Raw genomic sequence first — 27,179 nt, forward strand, 5'->3', positions numbered from 1 at the left:
GTCTCTCCAACACCTGGAGAGATTGATTAAGCTTTTCTACAATCTTGGCTCCAAGTACACAATAAAATGTATTTAAAAGGTAAAATAGTGGATTTTCTATATGTCGCCATTAATGATGTTTTACTGTTCCTTGTGTGTCCGTAGCATTTGTTTCAAATCATCACCAAAACGTGTGAAGACGTAAAAGTAACACCATAAAAGGAGACATTGCAACACAAAAAGTCGTTGAATGTAGTGTTTACCTCCTCACAACGAAAAAGTGAACTTTGACGACATCCACTGGATAAAAAATGAATTACAGTAACAGCAAATTAGGAGAAACCTCGGAATAAAAACAGGCACAGCAATAGGTGATGAAGAATCGTGCTTTATTTGAACTGCTCAGACATGTTAGCTTTCTTCTTGTGAATATATTGTGTGCTGATAATCTCACTACAGACCGACAGTAGGCAGCAATAACTAAGGAATTTGAACAAAGAAAATGATAGAAACTACTCGGATTTAACATTTGAATACTTTTAAAAGATGCCATTCATTTGTGTAATAAGATAAAATGTAATATTAATAACTACAGGATTAGGCATTGTGAGGTAGGACGAGCTACATTAATCTGAAAATTAACATCAGACAATCAACCAAATTAAAATTTGACATTACGTTCAGAATTTATATATTTTTTTAAATGTGGACACTGACAATGAAATGGGGAAACTGCTGGTTAGATTGTGGTAAACAATGGAAAGATAGATTGTTTAGGCATGGGTCACATTAAGGTTTCCCCCTGGGCTGAAAAAAACGACACGTGTTGTAGCCAAAGATACTACTTGAGAGTTGATATTAACATGAAGGTCAGAGCGTGTGCAATTATTAATTGTTGCTACACGACACCTAATACGTAACACAAATTTGGACCATCTATGTCGCCAAATACTGGCAAACCAACTATTGTTTTCAAGTCAACCAAAACTACATGAGATACCACCAAATAAAACCTCTTATATGAGTCAGAATATAGTTTAAAAATAATTTTGCATTATTTCTATTTTATTGGTGTAATGCTGTGATTCCCCACCAGTGCCTTAAGAGATTATTTTTAATCAAACAAGCAATAAAAGAATGAGTTAAGCAATAATGACCCGCCTCCACAATGGCCAAGCAGCATCATAATTATGTTAAACATTAACAGAATCAGATTAACACGAGTACAAAAATCACTAATACACGCTTTTAAAAATACACTTTGTATAATAAGGTCAACAGTCTCATACTTTGCAGCATATCTGCGGTGCACCTCCTTAGCTTAGCGTAGCAACTAAATGACAAAATGGGGGGAAATGAAGAGAATAGGCAACATCTTCAGGTACACTTGCACAATCTACAAAGGGCTACATTGAAAGTTTTGTCCCTGTGAAGACAATAATGATCCATTTTGATTAATACTGTCTGGGGGGTATTTCATTACTGTAATTTGCTGTGTTCAGTGATGTGCTTGTTTATTGAAGCATTCAAGCTTGGTGTCAATTAGAGTAGAGGCCACTATTTTGAAATTTCAGTATACAGTGTTCTCACGCAAATTCATCCCATCTTTCTATCTGCTGAAACAGTCACCTGTTTGACATTTTTGTGTGATGTCCAACCTAAACATATTGATTTTATGTCATCTTGGTGCCAAGGTACTGTGTTGTAATGAGGTTATCTTTATTAAAGTCAAGCCAGGATATAGTGTAATAGAAAAGTAGTGCTTGGTCAGCAATTTGTGACATCTACAGGCAATTATATTTCATTTGTAGCAGCAACATCAAATACTTGCAGGTCAGGGCTTGGTCCCGAACCTCCGCAACATGGGGGAACACTGCACAGTGGTGCCTTGATATACATGTTGACTTTGTTTCATGCTTGCAACTCGAAATTTTTATGTTTCAAATCACCTTTCCATATTTAAATGAAAGTGTTTCAGCCCCCTAAAAAAAAAAAAAACTCAGATAGTAGATAGTACTCCATAATATTGTACTTTATAAACCCATGCAGTAATAACAGTTACACAAAAAGATTAATTCCTTCTGGCGTACATGTGCACTTGGCCACCAGGGCACAGTGTAATAGACAGCCAGACACGAAGAAGAGTTTCACAACTACTGTTAAGTGACTCGAGTCACTCATACGTATCTCAAGGCACCACTGCACTTTGTATTGAATCCTTCATATAAAATGCTTGGTGGCCTGAATGAGATTATTTATCAATGTAAGGTTATAGGTGATTCTTTAGTTGATGCACAAGTATTTCAGATGTAACATGTCAAGTTTGAATTGCTACAAGAGCCAAGCAACAGTCTGGACCACGACCTAGCATGGTCAATGGGCTAATAGAAAAACAAAATATACAATTCAACAGTTTGGGTGTCACTTTGAAATATCAATACTAGAACACTTTTTTGGGGACATGGTAAAACCATGACATGTATTCTTAGTTGGATTTTCCCACTACTGTATAAAGGTGTACCAAGTTCCCACATGGAACATTAACTCATCAGCTTAGCCGCTAGTTTACTCCGTAAACAAATACAGCGCAGCTCAGCCTCTGGCTAGCGGACGTCATGGCGAGCGATATGCTTTTGTTGATACAGCACACGCATTTTAAACAGTTTTTGACATTGTATGTTGTCACAGGTTGTTTCTATACAAAATATGTTCCAAGTGAGCCCAAACTCTTTGAATGGTAGCCTATTTCTATGCTAATTCTATAGCTGGTTGGTGGGCATGCTGCCTCACATGCCTCATGCAGGCATGCAAAAAAAAAAAAAAAAAAAAAAATCCCTAAATCAGGTGCATGCCGCCAGGTGACTTCAGTTCCATTCATTTGAACAACCAATTCTAGATGCAGGTAATGCTGCGTGAAAAAGAATGAACAAGGCACTGTGAACATTTGGTGCATATGTACAGTGCGATGCATGCAAAGGAACAATCATGTTAATTTTGAAAACAAACTTTCAGGCCAATAAAGTGTGGAGGAAGCATTCTTCATGGCCACAGTGAGGTAATGCTGGGACGTACATTTGATTTACGGTTGAGGTCCCACAAGAACGCCTTCATTCTCTTTCTCTCAGTGGAATGTTCTGACAGAAGCGTGAAGGAATAATAATCGTGCTTGTCGCTGTGCTTTGAGCCGCAAACATTTGCTTGTGCAATTTTTGATATTCATCAAGAACAATGAAGATTCGGCCTACGGTGCATCACAGTGAGTACACATAGATGGATGGATGGATGGATGGATGGATGGATGGATGGATGCAAAAATGGATGGATGCCCAGCTGACCTTCCTAACGCCGGCTGCTGATAATGTGTGTGAGGTTTGGAAGTGTGCAGGCGGGACTAGTTCCTTACGATGACCTCGGGTGTCAGGTGACATGGCTGACGCTCGGTGTGCTTTAGCAGCACTCGGGCAGAGGGCCCATGCTCAGCGTGTCCTCCTCGCTGATGGTCTCCAGCTCCTCAGTGCGCACAGCGTGCGTAATGAGCTGCAGCTCCTCGGTGAGAGTCTCGCTGCGGTACGCCACCCGGATGTCGGGGAGGTTGCTGCGGCGGATGTCGTTGCTCTCGGGGCCCTCTTTGTAATAGTTGGGGCCCAACCAGTAGCTTTTGGCCTGGGGAGACAACAAGGACGCAGCTGTCACTTGATAGTCATATACAATTCCATTTAAATATCACATCACAACTATGCACAATTACAGACGAGTAACATAAAACCGACACCGGCTGAAAATCAAGACAGCAATTTTTACCTTGTGTGAAAAGCCACTCATGAGAACACTGTTTCTTGCCAGCTCGCACATGTCGCAGGAGCTCAGCTTCCACACCTGAGTGGCGATGCTGTACTCCTCCATGAGAGGCTCCTGGAAACACACATTGTTACTTCTGACCATCTATTACGCAAGCTGAAGCGTCCTTACGCTGACCTTGGTGAAGTGGAACTGGAGGGGATCGTCCGTGGACAGGGACACCATGAGGCCTCTTGACAGGTACTCTGGCAGCGGATTGCGGTGGTAGCTTAGGAACAGGCTGTTGTTGCTAAGAGGGGACATGGCGATGCCGATCTGGGCCAGGTAGTACAAATACTGCAGCACGGGAGCCTGAGGAGAAAAATGCCAAAGACATTTATTAATAGAGGAGAGAGTTGAGTCTTAGCTTATTCATTACGTGATGTGGTGCTGACCTTTCTGAGCAGCAGCCCATGGGAGATGTTCTCAGATAGCATGAAACCTGACACCAGGTGATGGATTGGCCCCGCCTCCCCACAGTGAGGTCGCAGTACAAACGTATGAAAGCCTCGCCTCCTGTTTTACAGAGATTATTTTGCTTTTTTTTTTTTTCTTTTAATGAGAGGGAAAGTTGTCAGTTTGACGTCACCTGCGCAAGTGATTGAGCACGGTCATGTTGGCGTAGGTGTAATAGAGGTAGTAGGAGTAGGGCGGGTTGTCCTCGTCTCTCCAATTGGCTGGCAGAGGACTATCCAGATTGAAAATGTGGTGCTCAGGTTTGGACTCATCATCCACGCTGTCGAAGCCCACCACCTGTATGAAGAAGAACCCCCCATGGAATTTAGTCTGTGCGAGTAAGAGTCACGACTAAAAATTTGAAATTGACACTCACGTGCTCCAGGAAGAGATGCAGCTCAGGATGATTTTGGGGGTTGATGGTGGCTTCAAATAGAGGCAGGAAGATGTTCTCCAGCATCTCCTGGAAATTAGCCAGTTGCTTCTTTGTGTGATACACATCACTGTGGAAATGGAATGCTTGTGAGAATTTGTTAAAAAAAAAAAAGACTGAGGCTGGGTTCTTTGGTCGTGTTACTTACAAAAGTCGGGGCACCTGGACAAGCCAGCGCACATTATCCGAATACACCCGATGTTTGACGGCCCACTGGGCCAGCTTGGTCCATTCATCTCTAGAGCGACCGTAGATGGACAGCCGCAGCTCTGCGTTCTGGTATTTGCTCTCCTCAAGATCGTACATAACCTCCTGTAGAAACAAATGTTTGTTGATTTTGTGTCCGTGTTTAAAGTCTTAAAAGTCTGTGGGTCTGATTTTCTGTGTTTACTAATGTCTTTGCGCTTTAGCTACAATAGCGCTGGCAGTTTTGACAAAGAAACATTTGCACGAGCAAACCTTCAGTAAATAAGGCCATATGAAGCTTCTTCCAAACCTTGACTATGTGTGCAAAGTATTTCCCCTCAACGCAATTGTCAGTCTTGATGAAGATCTCTCGGAGGATGGACTCTCCGATGGGGTTGTATTTGGCATTGAATTTGTCAAAGCGATGGAACGTGTTACGGTCCTGTAAAGTAAAAAAAAAAAAGTTATAATGATGCCCTCACACACACGGATTTACTATATTTTGTCCTCCTTGCTCCAATTTCTCACCGCATGCATGTCAAGCGTGTCCACGCTCAGGTCGAAGGCCGTCAGGTTCATGGTCTCGAACACCTCCTTGAGGGTTTGACCCCGGCCGCGCTCAATATGTACAATCTCCTCGGGGTATTTTTTCATGGCCCTCTTGATGAAGCGCAGCAGGTGTTTTTGGTTCATACAGGACGACGCATGTATGTGTGTGTCGACCTGGAGTCACACACACGTGTCATCATTTCAATATTCAAACAACAATTTATACATAATAGTCATTTGGATAAAGTTTGGTTACTGTAGCTGAGCTAGCACAGTTTGTTGGATCTTACTTTGCGTATGTTGTAAAAGTCTCTATGAGGAACTTTCTTCTGGGCCGCCAGCTCCTTCATCTCATTTAGGAGGATGTGCATTTGATATTTGGAGCTTAGGTACTGGAGGCGCCGGTAGCAAAATGATTTCCTGTTAGAACGCACATGGAGATTTAAAAAAAAAAAAAAGAAAAATGTAAGTATATTATTGTAAATAAAATACATTTTACTTAATAGTCTATTATAGAAAAATAGTGCAAGACATGTAAATTATATGAACTCTTCCGGTTGCCAAAATACAAAAAAAATACAATAAACGACAATGAATAAAATAAAAGTAAAAAAAAAAAATATATATATATATTAATTCTACATTTATTTTAATATAAGTCACCAATATGTGGATTGTCACCTAGAGTCAAAAACCTAATACTTACACAGGGCCATTAATGATGAGGGCCATCATTACGTTCATATCTGCAATATATTCTTTCAGGTCAGGATATGGCAGGTCTAATAGTGTACTTCTGCAAACACAGATTTGATGGTCAAACTTCAATGACACAAGTACTGTTGAAACACTCTTTGCCAGGACACGTACTTCTCTGTCGTGTTCTTGGTATAAACATGCATTACTCCATCTACCATCTTGCAGCTATATTCCGTATCGGAAGGAAGAATTTTGGGGTCCAGATTCTCATAAGGGTGCGTCTCAGAAACAGGTGGGTGGACGGGGGCATCTGTACAAAAAGTGTGGAGAAATTGCATCATCTCAACTGCCGACTATCATGTTCAACATGGAACTCGCTCGAGGACAGTCAAAGCATGGAAATTCAAATGATCAAAATGTTTCCTTTTGCTCAGTGGGAGACTGCTGTATTCAAATGAGCCCCTTAAAATGATTCAGAAATGTATAATAACTAAGTAAAAGGTTAAAGGATGCAAAAAAGAAACATGGAAGGATCGACTAAGCCTGAAATCAGCACAAAAGTGTAGTGTAGCCTAAAAATAAATAAGCAAAAAAAAAAAGGGCTTCAATTTGCTAGGGGGCATGAAAACTAAACTCTGTAGCAGCAGCAAATAGGTCATGTGGTCAGATGAGTCCAGATTGAGCAAAAACTAAATCAGGTCAGCTGACTACATTTTGAATGATCAGATTTTTCCCACCAAGGCAAATGGAGCTGGCTTTTGAGCTAGAGTCGAACTTCAAACAAAATATTGTTCCAAATGACACAAACACGTCGGCGGATCAACGCATACCAGCATCGACGGGGGTCTCGGGGAATTTGTCATAGATTCTCAAGTCCAGTGGCTTCAAGCCAAGGTCCTCCAAGGCGTGAGCCGTGGTCTTGCAAAAGGACTGCAGCGATCTGGTGATGTACTTCTCTCGAATGAACAAAGCCTTCACCACACACTTGGCAGCGTCAACCAGGTCAGTGAAGGGCACCTGAGCAGATATTAAATCCATATATAAGAGAGATGGGCTACCTGGAAATAGCTTCAGATTACTATATTTTTTAAAACACGACAAAGACTTCCTCACCCCGCATTTTTCCTCTCCGGATATTGAAACCCGCTGATACTCTCTCTCCATCGGCAGTTCCCGCTCCTTAATGCCATTGTCAACGGCATCAACACTTTTCTCCTTCATTAACCTTAATAGAGGGCAGTTGAGAGTTAAAAAAAAAATGTGTGTAATTTTCAGCGCCATTACGTTAAACTAGTCGATCTCACGGGGCACACCCGATGCTCTTTCTAACGTGCCGCATCATAACAGTCGGGGACTCATTGATACGTTGAAATCAACTAGCGAATGACAACGTGAAGCAGAGCACACTCACTCGAAATCTGCGGCACTGTCGATTTTCATGAAGTCCTGTTTGGCGCGGAGCAAGATTTCGGGCTCAAGCCTTGGCGTGAGCGGGGGCAGCGTAGGGAAGCGTGTTGAAGAGGGCGGCGAAGTACAGGGGGCAAATTTAAGGTTGAGCACGCAGACAGACAGTGAACAATAGTGTGTGCACTACACACAGATACATACACAGACTGATTACAGCATTTGAGTAATCAAGGGGATTTTCAGAGACATGATCATCAGATTGAGTGGTGCAGATGCAGGAAGCAGCAACTCTCCTTGTGTAGCGCGCGCACGCGTGTCCGTGTGTGTGTGAGTGTGTGTGTGTGAGTGTCTACAAGCAAGTAAGCAGGAGAAAGCCAACACTTTGTCTGACATATCAAAGACTGCAATTGACAACTTTTGCTCCTCACTTGATGTCCTGGCTGATCTGCCGCTCGAGTCGGTGCCGGCGCTCCTCCAGCTGCTCGATGGGGCTGTCTTCTGGGAACTCATAGGGGGCGCTGCGCATCTCACTTTCTGCCATGCTGCGCGTGAACAGCTCCTGGCGTCAAGAACACAGTCGTCAGTGTGGGGAACATCTGGGGTCAGCTTTCACAGGGAAAAACAAACGCGACCTCGGCTGAGGCGATGCCGTATATCATTGGCAAGGTCAGTGTTGAGCTCAAAAAAGCTCAAGTGTCCTCTCCATGCAGAATTTCGCAAGATTACGAGCATAGCGGGGTGATTTCAAAATTCCCACTCAGATATCAAACAGTCCAAGTCCTGCGTCTGCTGCTCTCTCTCTTATGAGCCGCCATGTTCTAACACAAAAAACATGCAAACTTATTGCTAGCAAACTATACATTTATTCTTGTAAATGTCTTTGCCTACTTTTTAAAAAAATCCATAGATTGTTTTTTTTAGTTGTGTACTTGTTGAAAAATGTCTTGTGATTTTTGTCCCTTCATGTTTTTACTTTACTGTCATTATTAAAAAATATAAAGGAATTATCTTCACAAAATTGAGCGTCATTCTCATGTCAGTTTGTTTTAATTACAACTTAAGTCCACTGATTCGATAACTTAATTACCATCATTGAAAATTAAGCGACGCTATGTAAGATTGTTCCCTAACAGTTAGATACAACCAAATCCCTAAATGAAGTCTAAGCGGATTCATTCTCACCTCTGCAATTTCTTTGAACTTCTCTTCCATGGAGGTGCGAAGGTCAACCGGGAAGTGTTTCAGAGAGACGGGGGTTCCCGGGAGGGAACGTTGGGGCTTGAGGGATTTGGACCCAGATTCACCGCACAGATCTGAAGACACGCCAAGATACATCGTCTTTGTGAAGGCGAGGGCTAATGGGGTGTAGCTGCATACGAGTCGCGTCCCATGCTAGATCCCAAACAATGACATCCATCACTTTACTCGCTTCACTCGAAAGTTGACACAGCTTAATCAGACATTGTGCATAAACGCAACATCAGACAAAGTAAACAACTTAGACACAAATAGAAAAGTGGTTGACCCCAAGATTCCAGTGTGTGTGTTAGCAAGCTAAAATTGGAGTCTCATTCTGAGCCACTGTGATGAATATTGAAAATATTCCAAGTGGCGTGCAAACGTGCGGTTACCTAGAGAGCGTAAAGTAGCTTTCAACAGAAATCTTAAAGGGGCCGCGAAGCACAGCAACACATAAAGGGAAATCCGGATGAAGTATCCTAAATGCCACTCGTTCCCTCACTTGAAAAAAAAAAATGTGGCCAAGCCACAACATGCACCTGAGTTTGACAGAGGACTTTTCCGTTATCTGGACCTGCTGCAAACAGATGGCTGCGTCCACTCCAGACCAAAGCAAACACACTGCAAGCAAACAAGACAACGCTGCACATTTGCTGTCTTCATGGTTCCGAGAAACAAATATCTCTGAGAAAGCCTATCCTTAGATGTGTGCTCTGTTCACTCACTCGAAGAGAAATGATGAGTTGAGGACAGTGACACCGTGAAACATGTCAACACACATAGTGCCCTCCTCGGTTTTAGCATGCAGTAATCCCTTCAATCTCCCCTGCCACAGATGACTCTTAATCCAGCAATCCTGAAACTATTTATCTCGGCCGCATCATGTGACTGTACCCAGGGGGACACACAACCATCCCAGCAACAGGCACCCTACCAAAAAAAAACTTGTTTTTGTGGTTCTAATGGATGGCTGGCTTCCAAATCTCAATCTATGGTGAGTAGAAAAGTTCTGTGTGGGTAAAGACGTGGCCTGGTCTGTAAACAAGACATGTAGGACGTCCTTGGCATTGGTTTAGTTTGGGGGGGTGCCTCAACAGAGCAGTTTAAACACTTGAATGTTTTTCTTTCCTCTTCTTGCTACAGCCATGGCGAAATCCTACTTGGTGTGAATGTGTTGCCAGGTGTCGAGGAAGCTCCTCACCTCAAAAATGTTGTTACTTGTTTGTGAGCGTGTATTTTTGAACAAAATTCTCCAGTTCCTCCATCCGTCGTTACGCTCGAGCCGAAAAGGCCCTGTCAAATCTATTTGATGTAAAACTTTTGAATGGAGTGTATGTCCTCAAAGTTGCTCAAATTGCTGTATTTGTCAAACTATGTGAAGGCAAAAAATATGCCAGATAAATTTATTATGATTACATAAAGAATTAAAGCGATTCAGAAGGCACTGCAGAGGAAAAAAAAAAAACCTTCTACTACAGGAAGTCTCCCTTATCTCTTTTTCCACTCGGGTAGTGATTGGTTTACGGTGACAGATTCAATCTACGTTTACTAAAGGTCTGACTTCGTTGCTCAATGAACATGTCAAGAATAACCACAGAGTGTTGTCATGTTGACAAACATGAAGCCTTGCAGTATTGTGTTTGCACGAAGGTGGATGGAGTCATGCGAGGACATGAGCCCACAGCGTTTTATGAGCTATAAAACCAATTTGTGACATAAAGCCAAGACCAAACTCTATGTTAGTGTTTATTCCACATATGTGTTGCTTTGCATACTTAAGTGGCACACCCTTGCCTTGTCACTTGGCCTGTTCTACCATTTCATTCAAATATGCAAAACCAATCATAGTATAATTATTACCTCTGTGCTGACTACCATTATGTAAAGCAATTTATTGGCACAAACCAAGGAATTACATTTATTTGTAAATTTGATGATGAACATACATGGGAAAGGTTTGAATCTACACAGTATTTCTTTTTTAAGTATTTTTGCAATTCTACTTGGATACTCAGCAAAAACCCACAGTTTAATAATCAGTTTAGTCTTGGGAGTAGTTTTATGATTGAGATTTTACTTTCTTCCCTTCGAAGCCAAGAAAAGACACAGGTGCTCCTTAGCAACCAAAGACGAGAATAAACCTCCACTTTTGGTCCTCCTCATCTTGAACATTCATTATCTTGCAGGCGAACAAATGGATGATGTTGAGGTCATTTTGTTGACTCTCAGAGGACTTTGGCAGGGAGCATTGTCACAGACAACGTGACAGCCTCTTTGAGGAAACAGTAGACCGCCGTTTTGTCAGAATACCAACCAACACGACATCACAAGACAAGCCGCTCACACCAAAACAATGCCCCACGAAACACGAATGCGTCTCCTCTCTAATGAGAGTGATGACAACATTGAGCTAATAGGCAAACTGACTGACTGACTGCAGACTCTTGCAGCATGCGCTCTCATTATGCTCTGAAGTGATTAAGCCACTGGGGGGGAAACTACAGCTCCATAGCAGATGCCCTGAATGTCCACCCACCGCAATAAACTGAAGCTCATCAAGCTTTGCTAAGATCAGCATCATAGCAACAGAGCAGCCGAGCAAATGCATGACGCAGCCGCCTCTTCCATACGTCCTTCCCCATAAGAAAAACAGGCTGTCAGCATATTACACGCTAAACAAGTTTCCCAACATCCCATTTGGGACTTGCGCAACCTTTCTTGCATGATAAGAACCTTCTGTGTCGACCATAAAGAGGGTGCTGAAACTTATAGTATTCGCGTCAACGCAGCAAGTCAGTCATCATGAATGAGTGGAAGTTACAATACCTCCTCTGCCCTGTCTTGTCCTGCTTTCACAGTTAATGTCGCAGTGGCCTGGTCGGAGCTCCTGCGGGATGCTGGGACATTTAACTAGGCCTGGGACAGTCGCTGTACCTTCCCCCGTCGGCCCGGTACATGAGAGAATGTCAGTAAATAGAGAGCGATGGGGATATTCTTACAGCGTAAGCTGCTCTAGCACCAGGATGACAGAACGTCCCTTCTTTTTCCGCTAGGCTTCTGCTGTTGTGCTGTCAGTACGGTGTTGATCGAGTTGCCCCCCTCTTTTCTGGTTCAGCCCCCCTCTCTCTGCCTCGCTCTCTTTTCCCCTGTGTGCTTCTCGGATTCTTCCTGGGTTTCACCGGTTTGCAGAGGATAAACAGCCCGGAGTTGAAGCGACCGGATTTAAATACTGGGCTGGAACATACCACGTGGACAAAAAAGGGTGGGGGGGGGGGAGGTACCCGGACAAATAACCTCACCCTTCATTGTGCTTTAAAATGGAGGAGGCTCTCGCCTTGTGGCCACGCCCACTCTGCTCTCTTCCTTCCTCCTCCTTATAAACAGTTGCCTCATGAATGCATAACATTTTTATTTTGAAGATGGAGCCAAACTTTTAAGTAGGCGATGTTTGCAAATATCATAACTTTGAAGTATTATTTGAAAACTGAAATGTATTAATTATTATTTATGTATTTAAAATTTCTATCACAGGATATTATTTGATATTATAAGCGTGTGTGTGAAGTTCATTAAAAATAATCTTCCAATGTAAATAATGAATAATTATGATTATTTTATGATTATATATATTATGATAATTATGTTTATATAAAATAAGTAAAATATACATACATAAAGCCTACTGATGATTGAAATAAAGCAGTTTTTGTTTTTTGTTTTATTTTCCAAATGGCAACCTTTGGACTTAAATTTTGCATTCCAATATATTCGGTCGTTAATTTGAATTGAATTAACTGTTCAATTGATGTGAATGCTTGATTGTCTATATGTGCCCTGTGACTGGCTGACAACTAATCCAAAAGCTCATTTACCATCTGTGGCGTTACACCAACACATTATGACTCAGATGTGCAAACACAATTTAAATAAATTGTCAATATGATTTTCAACGTAACAAAGCGTGACTTTAACATTGACATAATATGTCTCTGTACTCCAAAGGTTAATTCAATTCTTGGTCTGAAAATGTCAGTTAACAGTAATCGAGTGGCAGATCAACAGCTTAAGGGGCACAAATATTTGACGAGTCGCGAATGCTTGCAACCCAACCAAAGTAGCAGTTAGGAACACCTACTTTGGTTAATTACACCCTTCTTTCTGTCAGAAAAAAGAAATATGACCGTAGAAAAACAGTGTACAGTGCACTCAAGCTGGGAAAGGCTGCCTTAAAGTCTTTACACAGGGCTGACATGAAGTGTAGTATCAATCTATCTATCTAAGTATATGTTCATGCACTGTATGACAGCAACATATAGTGAAATGCAAGTAGAAGTAGCTCATCCTTTAGACAACAGAAGGTACAGTTAACCTGTGTGCCCACCATTTGGTGTGCCATGAGAATTTTGTAATGTCAAATATGTTCCTTGGCTCACTTAAGGGTGGGAAACACTGATCGGGCGGGACATTGTGTTTTCAGAGCGCTAATGAGTGGCACATGAGAGTAGCTGTGCGTTTTGTTTCCCAGTACGAGGAACAAAAACAGGCATTGCAGCAGAGAGCTAATCTGTGACCTTGTATAAAATTCCCATGTGAATTTACCGCAAAATAGCACACGCACTGACTCTTCACTACTGTCAAACTCAACAGATGGGTTCCCAGAAGCTCTTATCTTCTCTACAACTCATCCCGAATACAAACTATATTATGGATGGTAGCAGGGCAAATCCACACCAAGGTTCATACATTACCAAGTCAAATTTCAAATATCGCCTGTTTCATGTCAAAGGTGCTTTCACAATATGGGAATATTGCAAGCATGTTACATGACATTTGTTTAAGGTACATACATGACAGTGACAAGTCCAAAGGTGGACGCAATAAAAAGAATGTTGCTTCAGAGACGGACCAATGCTACACCTCGATTGTTTGAAAGATATTTTTATGTCGGGGAGGAGATAAGATTAGCCTGGGTTGTTAATGCATGGTATGGGGATTGTTTGAAGGGCAATGTAAAAAGAATTTCAAATCATATCAATGTGTTTGGGGATCACAGTTAGTTGTATATTTATGGTTGAAACATTAATAATTTGGAGGGGAGCTCAGATGTCACAGTGAAGCGGCTTATGCGTGTTTGTATTAAACATTGTGGTGGTGAGTTTGAGTTTCTTCGACCTGCTGAGGGATAAAAAAAAAAAAAGTCAAACATCAGTCGACATGGCTTCATTTGGGATCAAACCACATGGAGCAAAATTAAACTGGATCTTATAATATAAATATTACAAAAGAAGCCGAGATGGGGATAAAGCTAAGCATTGCGCTTAGCTGCACTTAAGCAGTGCAATGGAATCCATCACATTCATAAACATCATAAATCATCCGTGCTGACATAAACTCGTGTTGGCTTCATACTCCGCGTGATTCAGCGGGGAGCGTTCTTTCCACTGTCATGCTGTGTGTGAAGTAGTAAATGAATAAATGTATGTAAAGACTGGATTCTCATCGACTGCTGGCAGATAATACTCACTGGTTAAGAATTTGTTTCCATCATATTTTTTTATTAACATGTCTCAAGCTGAGGGTGTTTGGGCCCGCGGGGCTGATTAGACACATGCTGTGGCTCTGCAGAGAATCTGCTCGACCTTGTATTATCTGTCCCACCTGTTGGGGTGATGGCTTCCGAGGCACTCCCCAAATCCCTTTTCCACTACTGACAGACCTCCACTGTTAGACACAAGGTATACATAGCAGCAGAAAGGCGTTGAATTTTCCATACAGGCACAAAGTAAATTCAAACACACCAATATTTTTTTGGGGAAAAGATCTTTCAAGGAGGTCTTGATGTCATTTAATCACAAAAGCAGACAACTAGATATGATTAAAAAACGATTCTATTAAATTTCAATACTCAGTCCCGCATATGCAATAGGTTCTCTTTACCTAAGGGCTACAGTACGTGACTCAGACCGGTTGTACAAAAATTGTCTGCTAAGGTAACATGTCAAAGCGCAAAGCAAATATTTTTTTTAAATGGATCAGTAGTTTTAAATTCAAGTTCAATGAGCCTGGTGGGGCAGTGACCTTCTACATCCAGCAGATGGCGCTGCTGTCAAAAAAGGATGGCCGTACTGTACGAGGCAATGGGTAGCCATTTTAAAGCACATTATCGCCACCCATAGGATTGTACGGGTGCAGCATGGCCTGCAACTCTTGATTTTTCAGTCAAGCGAAGACAGATGTGTTTAAAATTCTTCAGCATATTATCAGTATAAGGGAGTGATCGCTTTAATCAATCAAGCTGAAAATAAAAATTCACTCCACCTCTCTGGCAGACACTTTAATAACATCTATATATCACAGCATGTCGCCCAGTCTGCAAATCTTCAGTGCTACATTATATATTCTACTTCATGTGACGCCGAAGGGGTCCGGTGGGAGGGAGCCACCTCCAGAAGGAGAAACTGACAGGCTAATCCACGTTTCCCTCCAAAAAAAAAAAAAAAAAAAAAAAATCAACACTCATATAAGAGAAGCATTTCAAACACACTGGGGCATCAAAGATGGGAATTTATTTGGAAGCTTATCAGGGTTGCTCTAAGGTCCGATGCTGTAGAGTTGAGTTTATTTTTATACGAGTAGCAGACAATTTGTCATTACAATTATTACAAGGACTTTTTTGTGATCTGCATGTGGCTCTTATGACGGATCACGCATTCAGGCGGTTCAGCCGAGCGACCAAGTGAGAGCACAAAAATGGCTGCAGAGCCCTCTAAGTTATTTATTACTGCAGCAAAGATGGGTTTCCTCAGCAAATATGATTCAGTATCAGCAGCAGCGCCCCTTTGAACACACATTTGTGCTTGGTCATAGCATGCTAGTGCTACAGCATACTGTGATTACATAATGAAATCACTATGAACATGTAATTGCTTCAAAATGTAATTATTTCTGCTTTACCATCACCAGCAGGCAGTCACTCATCAAACTAAGTAAAGAACCTCTGTATTCAACAGCTAGATATGCAGTTCAATATTGTATTGTTGACATGGATGCAATGAAAAGAAATAATACAGTAAAACCTTTAAAGGACATATATTTTCTCAGAAGTAATCTTTTAACCAAACTCCTCCTGGGTCAAACTGTCACATCACCAAAACCTTTAAGAGGCGAACAGGCAATGTTTTAAATAATATTTGCGCTTAAAATAAAGTTAACAACAACAGTTTCTTACATTTTAAAATTAACTGAAGAACTGAGAAGTCGCATAGAGGCTGGCGCTAATGTTTACATTCGCAGTTGACGTCAGAGTCCTTATCTTCACCATGCACAAAACCTCTCCCAACCAGTTTTTCTTTTTTTTTTTTTATAAGAGCCACTGAAAAGGTTAAATCCACACCATCAATGTTCTGAAATTTGCTGAAATGACATCTTAGGGATGCTCAGGTCTTACTGATAGCATAATTTTAACTTACTGGAGCCTAGCCCTGCCTTGTTGACTTTAGGCGAAAGGCAAGGCACATCTGGGATTGGTTGTAAGCGATTGGCAGGGCACATACCAACAACTATTTTACACGTATTAGTAAGAAGCATGTTTTGTTGGGAAGGTAACGTGAGAGGAAGCCAGAGAAACTCAAGCACAAGCAAAATATGATTCAATATGATGTTAGGTACTATTCATCTAGAAATTAAAGTTGTATTGGGTTTTTACTTAACAATACCTAGCACACATACGCAGAAAATATCATCATCTCTTTATGGTGACATATTGGGAGAGGTTAGCTGACAAGATAGAATGGTTGCAAGCTGTGCAGAAGTAGAGATAAGAATGATGCTTAGCCAGGCCCAAATGATAAAACTCTCGTCACTACCAGAGAAGGGCAAGTGAACATAGATGTGTATTTCCAATATTCAAACTCAGTCAAATGCATTTTGCACAACTCAAGTAATTTCTCAGGACTGTAAAACTTTTTGAAAAAAGGTACATCCATGGCAATTCATTCTAACAGTCTCCTCTGGGTTATAAAAAGCTCCTTCACCTCACTTCTTTGACACACAATGTCAAATATTTAGCTTTTCTCACTGATTCTAAAGAATCCCCGATTGAGTCTCACTCACCAGGACTGGTGGTGCTCTGCAGGCTCCCCCTCTTGCGGAGCGGGGACTTAGGCTTCCCTGAGTTGTCACCAGTGGAGAAAGATGCTGACATCTTGCTGCCTCTATTCATGCCGCTAGTGGAGCGAAGCCCATTAGGGCTGCGCAGTGACCAAAAGAGGGAGGGGGGAGGAGGAGGAACGGCTCCGACGCATGAGCTCCGTCTCACATTAGGGCAGTCAGGCAGCTGGACCCACGTGAGACTGTGACAGGCTCCTCTGCAGACTTGGCTCCTCCTCCTCCCTACCAGCCGCAGGTCAATCGAGACACTAAAAGCAAGGATTGCCCAACTCCTGCTGAGGGCCATCCTCCTTGGTTGCCCTAGCAACCGGAAAATAAGCGTCAAGCAGCTAATGTAAGGGGATCCAGCTGTAGGAGGACACTGGTCGCGAGAGTGCAGCTAGCATACCGGGCAGCTTGCCTCAAGATGGGCTGGAAGGTGAGCGAAGGACAAAAGTTTTTTTTCCGCCACACTGATCTAAAAATAGCACAGATATACAACCAGACCCGCAAAAGGCAAAAGGAATGCTGGAAAGGTGAGTGAAGTTACTCAAATACACCAGCTTGAAAGCAGTCCCCAAATAATCATCTGAAAAGTTCCAAAACAAGATACACAGCCCAAACACTACTCAAGATTTAGTAACAGCGACAAGCAATGTTAAACAATGTCAACAATTCAACATTGTGTCACATTATTTGCTCATCTTAATATTTAGTACCAAAGTTTTTATTATAGTATCTATATTAAGAGACAAACACATAATACATCTTGTAGTACTGCTAATGACATTATTCTTTTGCCTTTTCTAAATAATAATCTGTCAAAGCCTGTGACATTTTATAAACGGTTAAGTATTAGCTGATGATGAAAGATGAAGCCTCAGTTTAATGTCAAGTGCTTTTTGCAGTGAGACTGAAGCAAGAGCACCCAACACCACCACCTAGTGACGACAATTATTTATGCAGCTAGAAGTGAAAATCCTCCACGATGCCATACACAGCGACCTCACTCACTGTTGGTCTTGTGTAGATAGATGCAGGTTTAAGTTAAAATATTGATATATTACAGACAGCAGGGTATCATAGTGATAAAGTTGACACACACGAGCCAACACATACAGTGGGTACACAAGTCCAATAAGGGAATTCAATGCAAGAAAAAATATGTAGATCAGTTTTTATAATATTAAGTTACATGATGTACCATTCGGGACAGTACATATATTTTCTTTAACATTAGACAGTCCAGTCATTGATCACTTTGTCCACTTTTACTTTCACGTTTATGTGGAGATCACGTGACATCGTACTTGAAGCAACCAAACTTTAAATGAAAGAAAACACTAAATATTTCGAAGAGGAATTTGAAATGCGAATGAAAAATGCCATGTTATATGTAACTTGGTAAATATAATATGGGAAATTGATGACTTACCACCACCACCACCCGACATGGTTGCAGATGAATCGGAATTCGTGAAGCAGCTCATTAAATCAGGAAGTTGCCTGTCAAAACACGACAAATAGTTGATGTATTTTTATTCCCCCGATTCAAAACATAAATTCGCTAGCGTAAACGGGAATCATATCCCTTAAACCTCGAAGACTGAGCTAACTAGCTGCAACAATTTAGCTTTGTGTTCTCTCGACTCACGTTAGCGTATTAACGGCACCGCTAAGTTAAATAAGTTATTGTTCAAATAAGTATGTCTTGTTTTTACCTTGGCTTTGTAACGTCAGCATTTGCGTGGTTAAACTTGAACGGAAGTCATCCAGTCGTAGGCGTGTCTTTTTTGTTTAGTGTTTCCTGCTGTGTGCTTCGACTAATAAATCATTCCTCCCACGACTGAATTATTAAAAAAAAAAAAAAAAACAGTAAGGTGATGGTAGTTTAAAAAAACAAAATGGTTGAGCACATGTACTCACAGGGGAAAACAGGCTCTTAGAAAAAGTAATTTATAGCTGCAATATTTTGCTGACATATTGTAATTTGATGACAGCATCATAATGTATCATTTATTATCAAATAAGTAGATTGCAGGGTGCTTTTTAAACCTCTCAAGTAAGCTAGTCATACACAACTGAGAGCAGATGGCGGTCACAAAACGCAAAGTTAGTGTAAACAGTAAAGTCTGAAATACACAAGTTAACGATTTACCTTCCACTATCTGATGAAACCAAGTTTAATTGTCTATAAGACGGTAGTATAGATAGATCAACAACAGCATTATTATTTTTAGTAAATATAAATAAAATAATATTATTCAGACCAATTAAAGTAAGTATCTAAACAAAGGTTCACCAGTTAAATGAAAATAAGCGGTGTCGCTTCTATTGAAAGACAAAAAAAAATGTCTTGGTCTACTCTATACCTTTACTATGATCTTAAATTAGCTTGTAGTATATGATGAAATTAAATGTCTTTCTAGGGCATGAAGAAAATCCATCTTCTTTCTCGCCTTATCACGCTTTTCATCCGCCCCCGCACTCTCCAGGGCCTTCTTGCATAATAGCACTTCAGCTTCAATGGCCTTTGCCCTCCTACAGGCAGTCAGTACAAAACACTAACTTGAAAACTTTTTTTATTTTACAACTGCCACAGCACGAATTCATACTCGTCTTCTGAAACGGGTTGCCTTAAAAATTTGCTTCGGTTATACCAGCCATGCCAAGATGTTGATGTGCTTTTCTCCACAGCCGTGTAAGTACAGTTACAGTTTTCAAAGGGTGAATAAAAAAAGTAAACAAAAAATCATTCTCAATCTGCTGTTGGGTGTTTGTATAGAGCAAGGGTTGTTTTCATTGTTGATTGCTGTATTCAGTTCTATATTTTTCTTAATTAAATACGCTAAGAGGAGATCATGAAATGCAACTCATTGAATGAATACTCACGCGATCCGTCCCAGATAAAATAAGTGAAACAAATGTGAGGAGGCGTCTGGTATAGTCTGTAAAAAAAACTGTATTTAGAGAAGACACACAGATAGAAAGAGCAAGCTCCTCCCACCACCCACAGCAGCACAGAAAAATGTCACGAGGTAAAAATTGCCATGGGGATGGTGGAGCCTGGCGGATCTGGAGGCGAGTTGATCCATCGTTGGGGCGTGAGGATTGCCACACTCCGCCATCCTCCAGACTTCAACACAGAAGCCGCATCATCCTGTGAAAAGCCAAAATAATTTTTTTTGAATGTGCTAGCGTGTCAGAAGCATGTGGGAATCATGTAATTGTAATGTACTGTGAAATAAAATCGTACTCATATGATGACGAATAATAAATAAAAGATTTGTGGAAGTCCCTAAGATGATGTGGGCTATCTGGAGGTGGAAGTTCAGAAGTTCGAGACCTGACCAAGCTTTTTAACTATGATTTAACTCATAAGAAGGCATCAGTATTCTTTCAAAAACATAGAAACTCTTTATTACAACCGTAGCTCTCAATGAACGTTTAGCTGTGTACAGTACACATGTGCAAGCAGTTCTTTCATTATAAAGAGAAAGGAAAAACTACCCTCACCCCAATTGTAAATGCTCCACATCATCCACAATTGAGGACATACATGATGAACATCAAGTTCATTTCTGGTTTTAACTCGCTCACTTAGTGACCCTGTATCCACGTTAGTAAAGCACCTGCTATTTCGATCATTTCTGCATGTAGTTTTCATATTCAAGGTTTATCCTGTACATAAAACCTGATGAGGCCAGGAAAAGAAATTATATACATTTCTCCTCCATGATGATAATCTCCACGACTCACAAAGAAGGCAGCGGCAGGTCAAAACATTCCCGGCACCTTGCTAACAAATTCAAAACGTGTACTTGACACCAAGATAAAAAAATAAATCAAAGAAAAGATTGTGTAAAGCGTTACAGTATACACAAAGCACACTTTACAAGTCTACCAAACACATAATTTAGCAGATGAATGAATTGAAAGGAACCTACTGATCAAATGCTGTGCATCAAGAGAGTATAGATTTCTATTTCCTCGAGTTCTAGAATCAGCTTATAGTCAACACATCTGGCTCGCTGGTCCGAAATAAATAAAAAACAGTCAAAGATAGCGTTTCCATGAGAAGTGGGTTACACGATGCGTGCCAGGCTGATTTTGAAGAATTGAGAGGGGGCTTTATTATTGATGAAAGCCCGACTGTCAAACTCGAGAGAAACAAAATCCTACGTTTGTACTACAGCGTTGAGTCTTCATTTGTGATTTTTAAAGGCAGAAGATCACAGCACAATAATTGAGTAATCCATCGAGAAAAAGATGGTGATCAAAGGCAAACTCAGCTTAGCTTGATATCTAGCTTGATACCGGCAGTTCCAGATTTTGTAAAATCATTATTCACTGCACGGAACTGAATTATTTCAATTGAATTCCCCAAACTTTTCAAACTGTTAAATCCATTCATTTGTTTACATTTATCCATATTGTCGAAAACTGACAGGAATCTAGTGAACTACCCCGACTAGTCATGACAGCTAGAGAGGGGGGGGAATGGGGTCACTGCCCCCCTCCCAAACATGCTTGGAACCCCTACATTCAGCATTTTCACACATAGGGAATTAATAATGAATTTTTATAATTTGAAGATTTTGGGGGGTTTGGTTCTGCAGCCCCCTGGCCCTGAGTTATCCTAATGAACTAATTTCAAGAATTGTTAAAAAAAAAAACTTTCACCTTTTCAAAGACAATGCTCAGTTTTGATTGACACGTTCAGCGAGGTGCTAATTTAACATTATGCTTGTATTTTGGTTGTAATTTGCAATGGTGATAAAAAACAATAATAAGAACCAAACAACTTTCCTGATGTCTTCAACACAATCACAATGGTGTAAGAAAAAAAAAAAAAGTTAAGTGTCTATATCTACGTGGTTGTTTTTCGCCTGATCGGTATCGACAAACTCGTAGGTATCCTCTGCAATTTGTCCCGGTATACGAAAATCGACAGGTAGCGGATGTGCTGGCTCAGATGCTTGCGACTGAACCATGGGGCAGCAGGCCTCCCCTTTAGGACTGGAGGTGCTTTGCGAGTTCTGAGGTTCCAAGTTGCAGCCGGTGCCCTGAAGAAACTGGAGGAAATTTTCCTCTATGGAGCCTTCGCGGCTGGGCAGCCTCTCCTCCACCTCGAGTCCCGCTCGACGAAACAAGCACGGCAGATGTTTGCCCAGCTCCTCCCGGATCTGTCTGTTGAGACAGCCGTAGAAGAAGGGGTTGGAGGTGAAGCAGAAGTAGCCAATCCAGGTGACCGCCTCCTCGAGAGATGCCAACGTGGCCGGGGGGCTGGCGGCCAGAGCGGAATACAGGTGGAAAGAAAAGTAGGGCAGCCAGCAACCCAGAAACTGCCCGCCAACCGCCATCAACACGGCTGCCGCTTTCCCTCCACCGAATGGCCGCACCGGTGTCTCCCTCCCGGTCCCTGTTCCAGAGCTGGTAACCATCGTGGACCGGCTACTGAGCGACTCCGACCTTTGGCGACGAGGCGTGTCCGTCCAAGTGGGCAGAGGCCCGTGGTGCATGGCGGCGACCCGAGCCACCTTGAACATGTTGCAGTACACCACGAAAATGACCAGCAGCGGACACAGGAAATAAAGCAGCGTGAAGAGGACCATGAACGCCAAACGGTTCGAGCCGCCCCCCGTCCAGTGCAGCGAGCAGCGCCTCTGACCCTGAGCGGGAGGAGAGGGGACCCCCCCGCCTCCCCCGCTACCCTCCAGAAGGGGAGTCCTCGCACCTTGCAGGATCCAGGCGAGCAGCGGCAAAGCCGACATGGCCAACGCTTTGACCCATATCCCCACCAGCACTGACGCCACCAGGCCCACGGTCATCTTCACCTCGTAGCGCATGGGGTGCATGACGTAATAATAGCGCTCCACGTTGATGACTGAGATGGAGAGGATGGCGGCGCTAACCAGGAACACGCTGAGGAAGAGGTAACTGCGGCACAGGGCCTCCCCGAAGAAGGCTCGACTGGAGACCATGCCGAGAGGCATCAGCACCAAGGCCGCCAGCAGGTCCACCAAGCACAGGTGGAAGACGAAGGCAAACTTGTGGAGCTGCGGGACTTTGGCGATGACCGTCATGACGGCCACGTTGCCCACCACAGCGAGCAGATCCATGAGTAGCATGGCCGCTAGGGCTACCCACTGGTACGGAGGCCAGTCCTCAGCCGGAGCGGAGGTAGACGTGTTGGACGGGAGCTGCCGAGGCGGGTGGGAGGAGTTCCACGCTGGCTCCATTGGAGGGTGGGACGAGGCGGGCGGGCAGGGTCCGTCACTGGCCCATCACCCATCCTTCACAGCCAGGAAGTACGGCCAGAGGACAGCGGCTGGGGAATTAGGTAGACCCCGCGGTTGTGATGCTGGGCTGATGCTCGGGGGAGGTTCTCAACAATCTTTTTCATTTACAAAATCCTCACTTGTGCCCGCAGTCATAAACACCCCTGATGAAAGAGAACACAATGAACTGTGAGTTTATTCTGCTGGGATCATCTCAAGTCAAGCCTCAGATGAACTAAATAGTACAAAAGAACTCATTTTAGCCACAGGATGGCAAAGAGAACGAATAACACATTGCACATGTGTTCAACTTTCTCACGGACACCCTCAAAATATCATGTATTGCAGGAAAACAAATACATTTGACCCAAAAAAAAGAAAAATACATGTGCACTAATCCAATGGCCAATGTTATCCAATCTGTATTTCGCTGTACACATAAATATCTGCATTACTTATACTGTATAAATCGTGTATCATCCAATTTATTAGGAACAGCACTGCAGTTCTGCAAACTACGGACACAACAGTAAACATCGTTAAATGATCCCCCAATCGGAATGGAATATTTGTTTTGCTTCGTCTCATGTTTTGGATGTTATCATACTGTGCCTAATGAAGTGTCTGAAGAGTGTGTACTTTTTGTATTGGAAGGACTTTCTATTGCATGCCCATGCAGATCTATCTAACTAAGCGCAAAGATGCATAAGGATCTACTGATGTGCGGTAAACAAAAAATACTGGATGGTTTACGATTATAACACCAAGAATTAAAATCAAAATGAATCTCTGAGTGATTGGCTTCAGTCAGCACTATGTGTCTAAATCAAACAACAGGGTGCCCCAGTTCAGTTTTACCCTCCTGCCAGGTTTAGTCATGTCTTACCACCCACTCGTTTGTATGTTAATCATTATTATATTACACCCACTGTGTAAAACAAGACATTATACCTGTCATCATAAATTTAGGTGATTCATTTTACCCTCATAATTTTAATCTTAGAAGGGGAACAAACAGGAGTCGGGGTGTAAAGCAAATAAAGGGAGGGAGGGGGGGGACAGAGAGCATGATGTACCTGAATCAGAATATTTCCTCACACTGCTGCTTTGGGTTTGAAGGATGAGAATGCGGTGCATCTCCAACTCAAGTAGCGTCATGCACCTGCAACGAACGCGGCCCCCCTTCGCTCGTCTTCCCTTGCTCTGCTTTGTGCATCCTGCTTGACTACGGCCGTGGTTCCATCCAAAAGATGCTGATGGGAATGTGTGCAAAGACACCAGGCAGACAGCCCACTCTCCTCTCTCCCACTCCCCTCCTCCTTCCCATGGTTGCATTGAGGACCTCCGTGTCGTGTCTCCGCAGGGTCCTAGCGTCTGTGATGTTCATGGTGAACTGTCGAGAACAAGAGCACAGGTATCAAAATTTGCAGTCCGATATTTACATTCCTACAAGTTGAAATCCCTCATGTTCTCACTCTCCTCCATGTTTATTCTTCATTTTTGTTATTTAGTGGTGATTTGAGCACTTTCATGGATCGGCACGGCCTCCAGCACAAGATTTATTGAGAAGGTGAGGGGAGTGATGAGGCCGGCCTTCAGCCTCCATCACCCGAGCTTCTCAAAGTGGGGCTTCTGTTGCCACGGTGATCCTTTTCATATACAGTCCATCTCGTTGCTCTATCTATGGGATGACAATGAAATGTGTGTGATGATGGACACAACTATACTCCTAACAACTGCTTTTTTTATTTGCATTTGTAAGGTCGCCCGACCATTTGCATTTAATGACAATCACCTTGCGCATCATTCATGTAACACCTCACATGCAGTGACTGATTCATTTCAATTACTAATAGACTTATTAGAATAATGTCAGAGTGACATCTCAGCTGTTCTGGTTTCAGTATGACACCGTTTTATATCACAGCTTTCCTGGAAGTGATTGTTGTTGTATCGCAAATTATTTTTGTCCGCTGGTAAGTTTTAGAAACCTAAGGGTGTGTGTGTGTGTGTGTGCGTGCGTGCGTGCGTGTTAGTTTCCATCCATCCATTTTCTGAACCGCTTAGTCCCCACGGGGGTCGCGGGAGTGCTGGAGCCTATCCCAGCCGTCAACGGGCAGTAGGCGAGGGACACCCTGAACCGGTTGCCAGCCGATCGCAGGGCACACAGAGACAAACAACCATTTGCACTCGCACTCACACCTAGGGACAATTTGGAGTCTTCAATCGGCCTACCAAGCATGTTTTTGGGATGTGGGAGGAAACCGGAGTGCCCGGAGAAAACCCACGCGGGCCCGGGGAGAACATGCAAACTCCACACAGGGAGGGCCGGAGGTGGAATCGAACCCGCACCCTCCTAACTGTGAGGCGGACGTGCTACCCAGTGCGCCACCGTGCCGCCGCGTGTTAGTTTGTCCAGGGATAAACATTCACCACTGTGTCAAATGTCCAATTAGTCATGCGGGTAACAGACACGCACGAACATGGCTCAGACAGCAGAACACACAACATGCAGCATTGGAGTGGAATGTCATTACAACGGTTGTCATGGTGTCAAGATGTCTGATGATGAAAGGCGGCATCAACACATGCTTGTTTATATATAGTACATTAAATGATTGCTGCATATGTGTGTACATGTAATTTTATTTTTTTAATGGGCAGATGGCACAAATGTCACCCCCGAACACCCTGCCGCATTTTCATTCATTTTCTATAAAACAAGTACAGACAAGCAGACGAGCCAAAACTCCTTTGTGCGCTTTCTGACATTGAGCGCGCCACCGCCATCTAGTGTAGTGGATGTGCAATTACACTTTATTCTACATAGTAGCCCCTCCCAAAATATGTTTCCTGGGACCACTCTTTTTAGCTCAATTAAGTATGAATTACAATTTTCTATGATGGTTTGGAATCACTGCACTGGGCCACCACTGCCTCAGACCAGTACTATTAATTGAATATCAGTGACATGTGCAAATTATTTAATTTGACCAAGCACAAATGTGTGTGTGTGTGTGTTCTGTGTGTCGGACGTGAGCGAGTGTGAAGCGTGCACTGTTGACTCATGACAAAAATAGCAGAATCCTCACTCGGCTGGCATCACCTATCATTGCCACCACAAATACAATGGTTTCCGTAGCAACCGTGAAAATAGACTCCACCATCACACTCAGAAATAGCAAAATGACGCCACTCCAAGCCCAGAGTGCCGCCACTGCCAATCACAACGAGCACCGATATCAGCTGCAGTCATGCGTGAGCTCATGCCACTGCATTTACCCAAACGGATTTATTGACGCCTACACAAACAAACAATCAGGCCCGAAGCGGCAAATGTGCCCTGAGTGGGATCATAGTGACCTGCATATTGTTTGATAGCATCACTAAAAGGGGGGAAAAAAGCTTCTTGTGTGGATAATTTGGTTAATGTGATACACGCACACAGGAGCATGTGATAGCTATACACAGGAGCAGGAGGCGTGTTATGTGTTAAAGTCAGTTAGAATGTAAACGTATTGAAGTTGCTGGGGATAAAGCATAGAACAGAGCTCACCGATTCCGGTCCTCGGGGTCAGGTGTCCTGCATGTTTTATGTCTCCCTGGTGCAACGCACTAGTGTCAAATGATCAGATAATCAGCAAGGTCTGCAGAAGCTGGATCACGATCCTGATCATTTGAATCAGGTTTGCCACAGCAGCGAGACCTATAAAACCTGCAGGACACCAGACCTCAATGATTGGAACTGATGACCCCTGGCGTAGAGCAATGAATGTTTCCTTGGAGACTCGCAATGTTGAAGGTTTGTAATGCAGCGAAACAATTCAAAAAGTGATAAATGTGTTGCCCTAGTGATCAGATTATGGTCCCCATGCATGTCACCCTAATTTGAAACCTTACTTTAAAACAGCCTAGTTTGAAACCCTACTGTGAAACCCTAATTGCAAACCCTTATTTCAAATCCT

At 42.6% G+C, this 27,179-nt stretch overlaps 2 protein-coding genes and 1 long non-coding RNA gene across 8 annotated transcripts; 1 reads left to right on the forward strand and 2 right to left on the reverse strand.

Moving 5' to 3' along the window:
- Nucleotides 1-347: 347 nt before the first annotated feature.
- LOC119123567 (AMP deaminase 2-like) lies at nucleotides 348-19,904 on the reverse strand. Of its 6 annotated transcripts, XM_037252762.1 has the most exons (20): nucleotides 19,826-19,904; nucleotides 18,655-18,779; nucleotides 18,369-18,439; nucleotides 8,729-8,859; nucleotides 7,975-8,105; nucleotides 7,551-7,619; nucleotides 7,253-7,364; nucleotides 6,970-7,156; nucleotides 6,311-6,449; nucleotides 6,147-6,236; nucleotides 5,731-5,860; nucleotides 5,420-5,614; nucleotides 5,202-5,333; nucleotides 4,854-5,017; nucleotides 4,649-4,775; nucleotides 4,406-4,569; nucleotides 4,212-4,332; nucleotides 3,955-4,128; nucleotides 3,781-3,891; nucleotides 348-3,642 (listed from the first exon to the last, which is right to left on the reverse strand). In XM_037252762.1, exons 3-20 carry the CDS (start codon nucleotides 18,421-18,423, stop codon nucleotides 3,427-3,429), a joined length of 2,448 nt encoding a protein of 815 aa, XP_037108657.1. In that variant the 5' UTR covers nucleotides 18,424-18,439; nucleotides 18,655-18,779; nucleotides 19,826-19,904; the 3' UTR covers nucleotides 348-3,426. The 6 variants fall into 6 exon arrangements, with proteins under 6 accessions (XP_037108657.1, XP_037108658.1, XP_037108655.1 ...); XM_037252763.1 differs by lacking the exons at nucleotides 18,655-18,779; nucleotides 19,826-19,904 and adding an exon at nucleotides 18,532-18,585; XM_037252760.1 differs by lacking the exons at nucleotides 18,369-18,439; nucleotides 18,655-18,779; nucleotides 19,826-19,904 and adding an exon at nucleotides 16,898-17,109.
- Nucleotides 17,115-25,234, forward strand: LOC119123571. Its single transcript, XR_005098106.1, has 3 exons — nucleotides 17,115-17,372; nucleotides 24,334-24,628; nucleotides 24,726-25,234. It is a non-coding gene; the product is annotated as an uncharacterized LOC119123571 (long non-coding RNA).
- Nucleotides 21,525-24,412, reverse strand: LOC119123570 (G-protein coupled receptor 61-like). Its single transcript, XM_037252770.1, has 2 exons — nucleotides 24,291-24,412; nucleotides 21,525-23,378 (listed from the first exon to the last, which is right to left on the reverse strand). The coding sequence occupies exon 2, from the start codon at nucleotides 23,173-23,175 to the stop codon at nucleotides 21,790-21,792; it is 1,386 nt and encodes a 461-aa protein (XP_037108665.1). The 5' UTR covers nucleotides 23,176-23,378; nucleotides 24,291-24,412; the 3' UTR covers nucleotides 21,525-21,789.
- Nucleotides 25,235-27,179: the final 1,945 nt, after the last annotated feature.

The sequence above is a fragment of the Syngnathus acus genome, chromosome 5 (assembly GCF_901709675.1).
Source record: "Syngnathus acus chromosome 5, fSynAcu1.2, whole genome shotgun sequence".
Classification (NCBI taxonomy): Eukaryota; Metazoa; Chordata; class Actinopteri; order Syngnathiformes; family Syngnathidae; genus Syngnathus; species Syngnathus acus.

What these genes read in the sequence shown, in the direction of transcription:
- LOC119123567 (XM_037252760.1), bottom strand. Translation starts at nt 17,006, where the DNA reads ATGAATAGAGGCAGCAAGATGTCAGCATCTTTCTCCACTGGTGACAAC. An exon ending in GACAGTGCCGCAGATTTCGA is followed by an intron (nt 7,365 to 7,550) that starts GTGAGTGTGCTC and finishes CCCTCTATTAAG; the next exon opens with GTTAATGAAGGAGAAAAGTG. An exon ending in GTGCTCAATCACTTGCGCAG is followed by an intron (nt 4,333 to 4,405) that starts GTGACGTCAAAC and finishes TCTGTAAAACAG; the next exon opens with GAGGCGAGGCTTTCATACGT.
- LOC119123570 (XM_037252770.1), bottom strand. Translation starts at nt 23,175, where the DNA reads ATGGAGCCAGCGTGGAACTCCTCCCACCCGCCTCGGCAGCTCCCGTCC.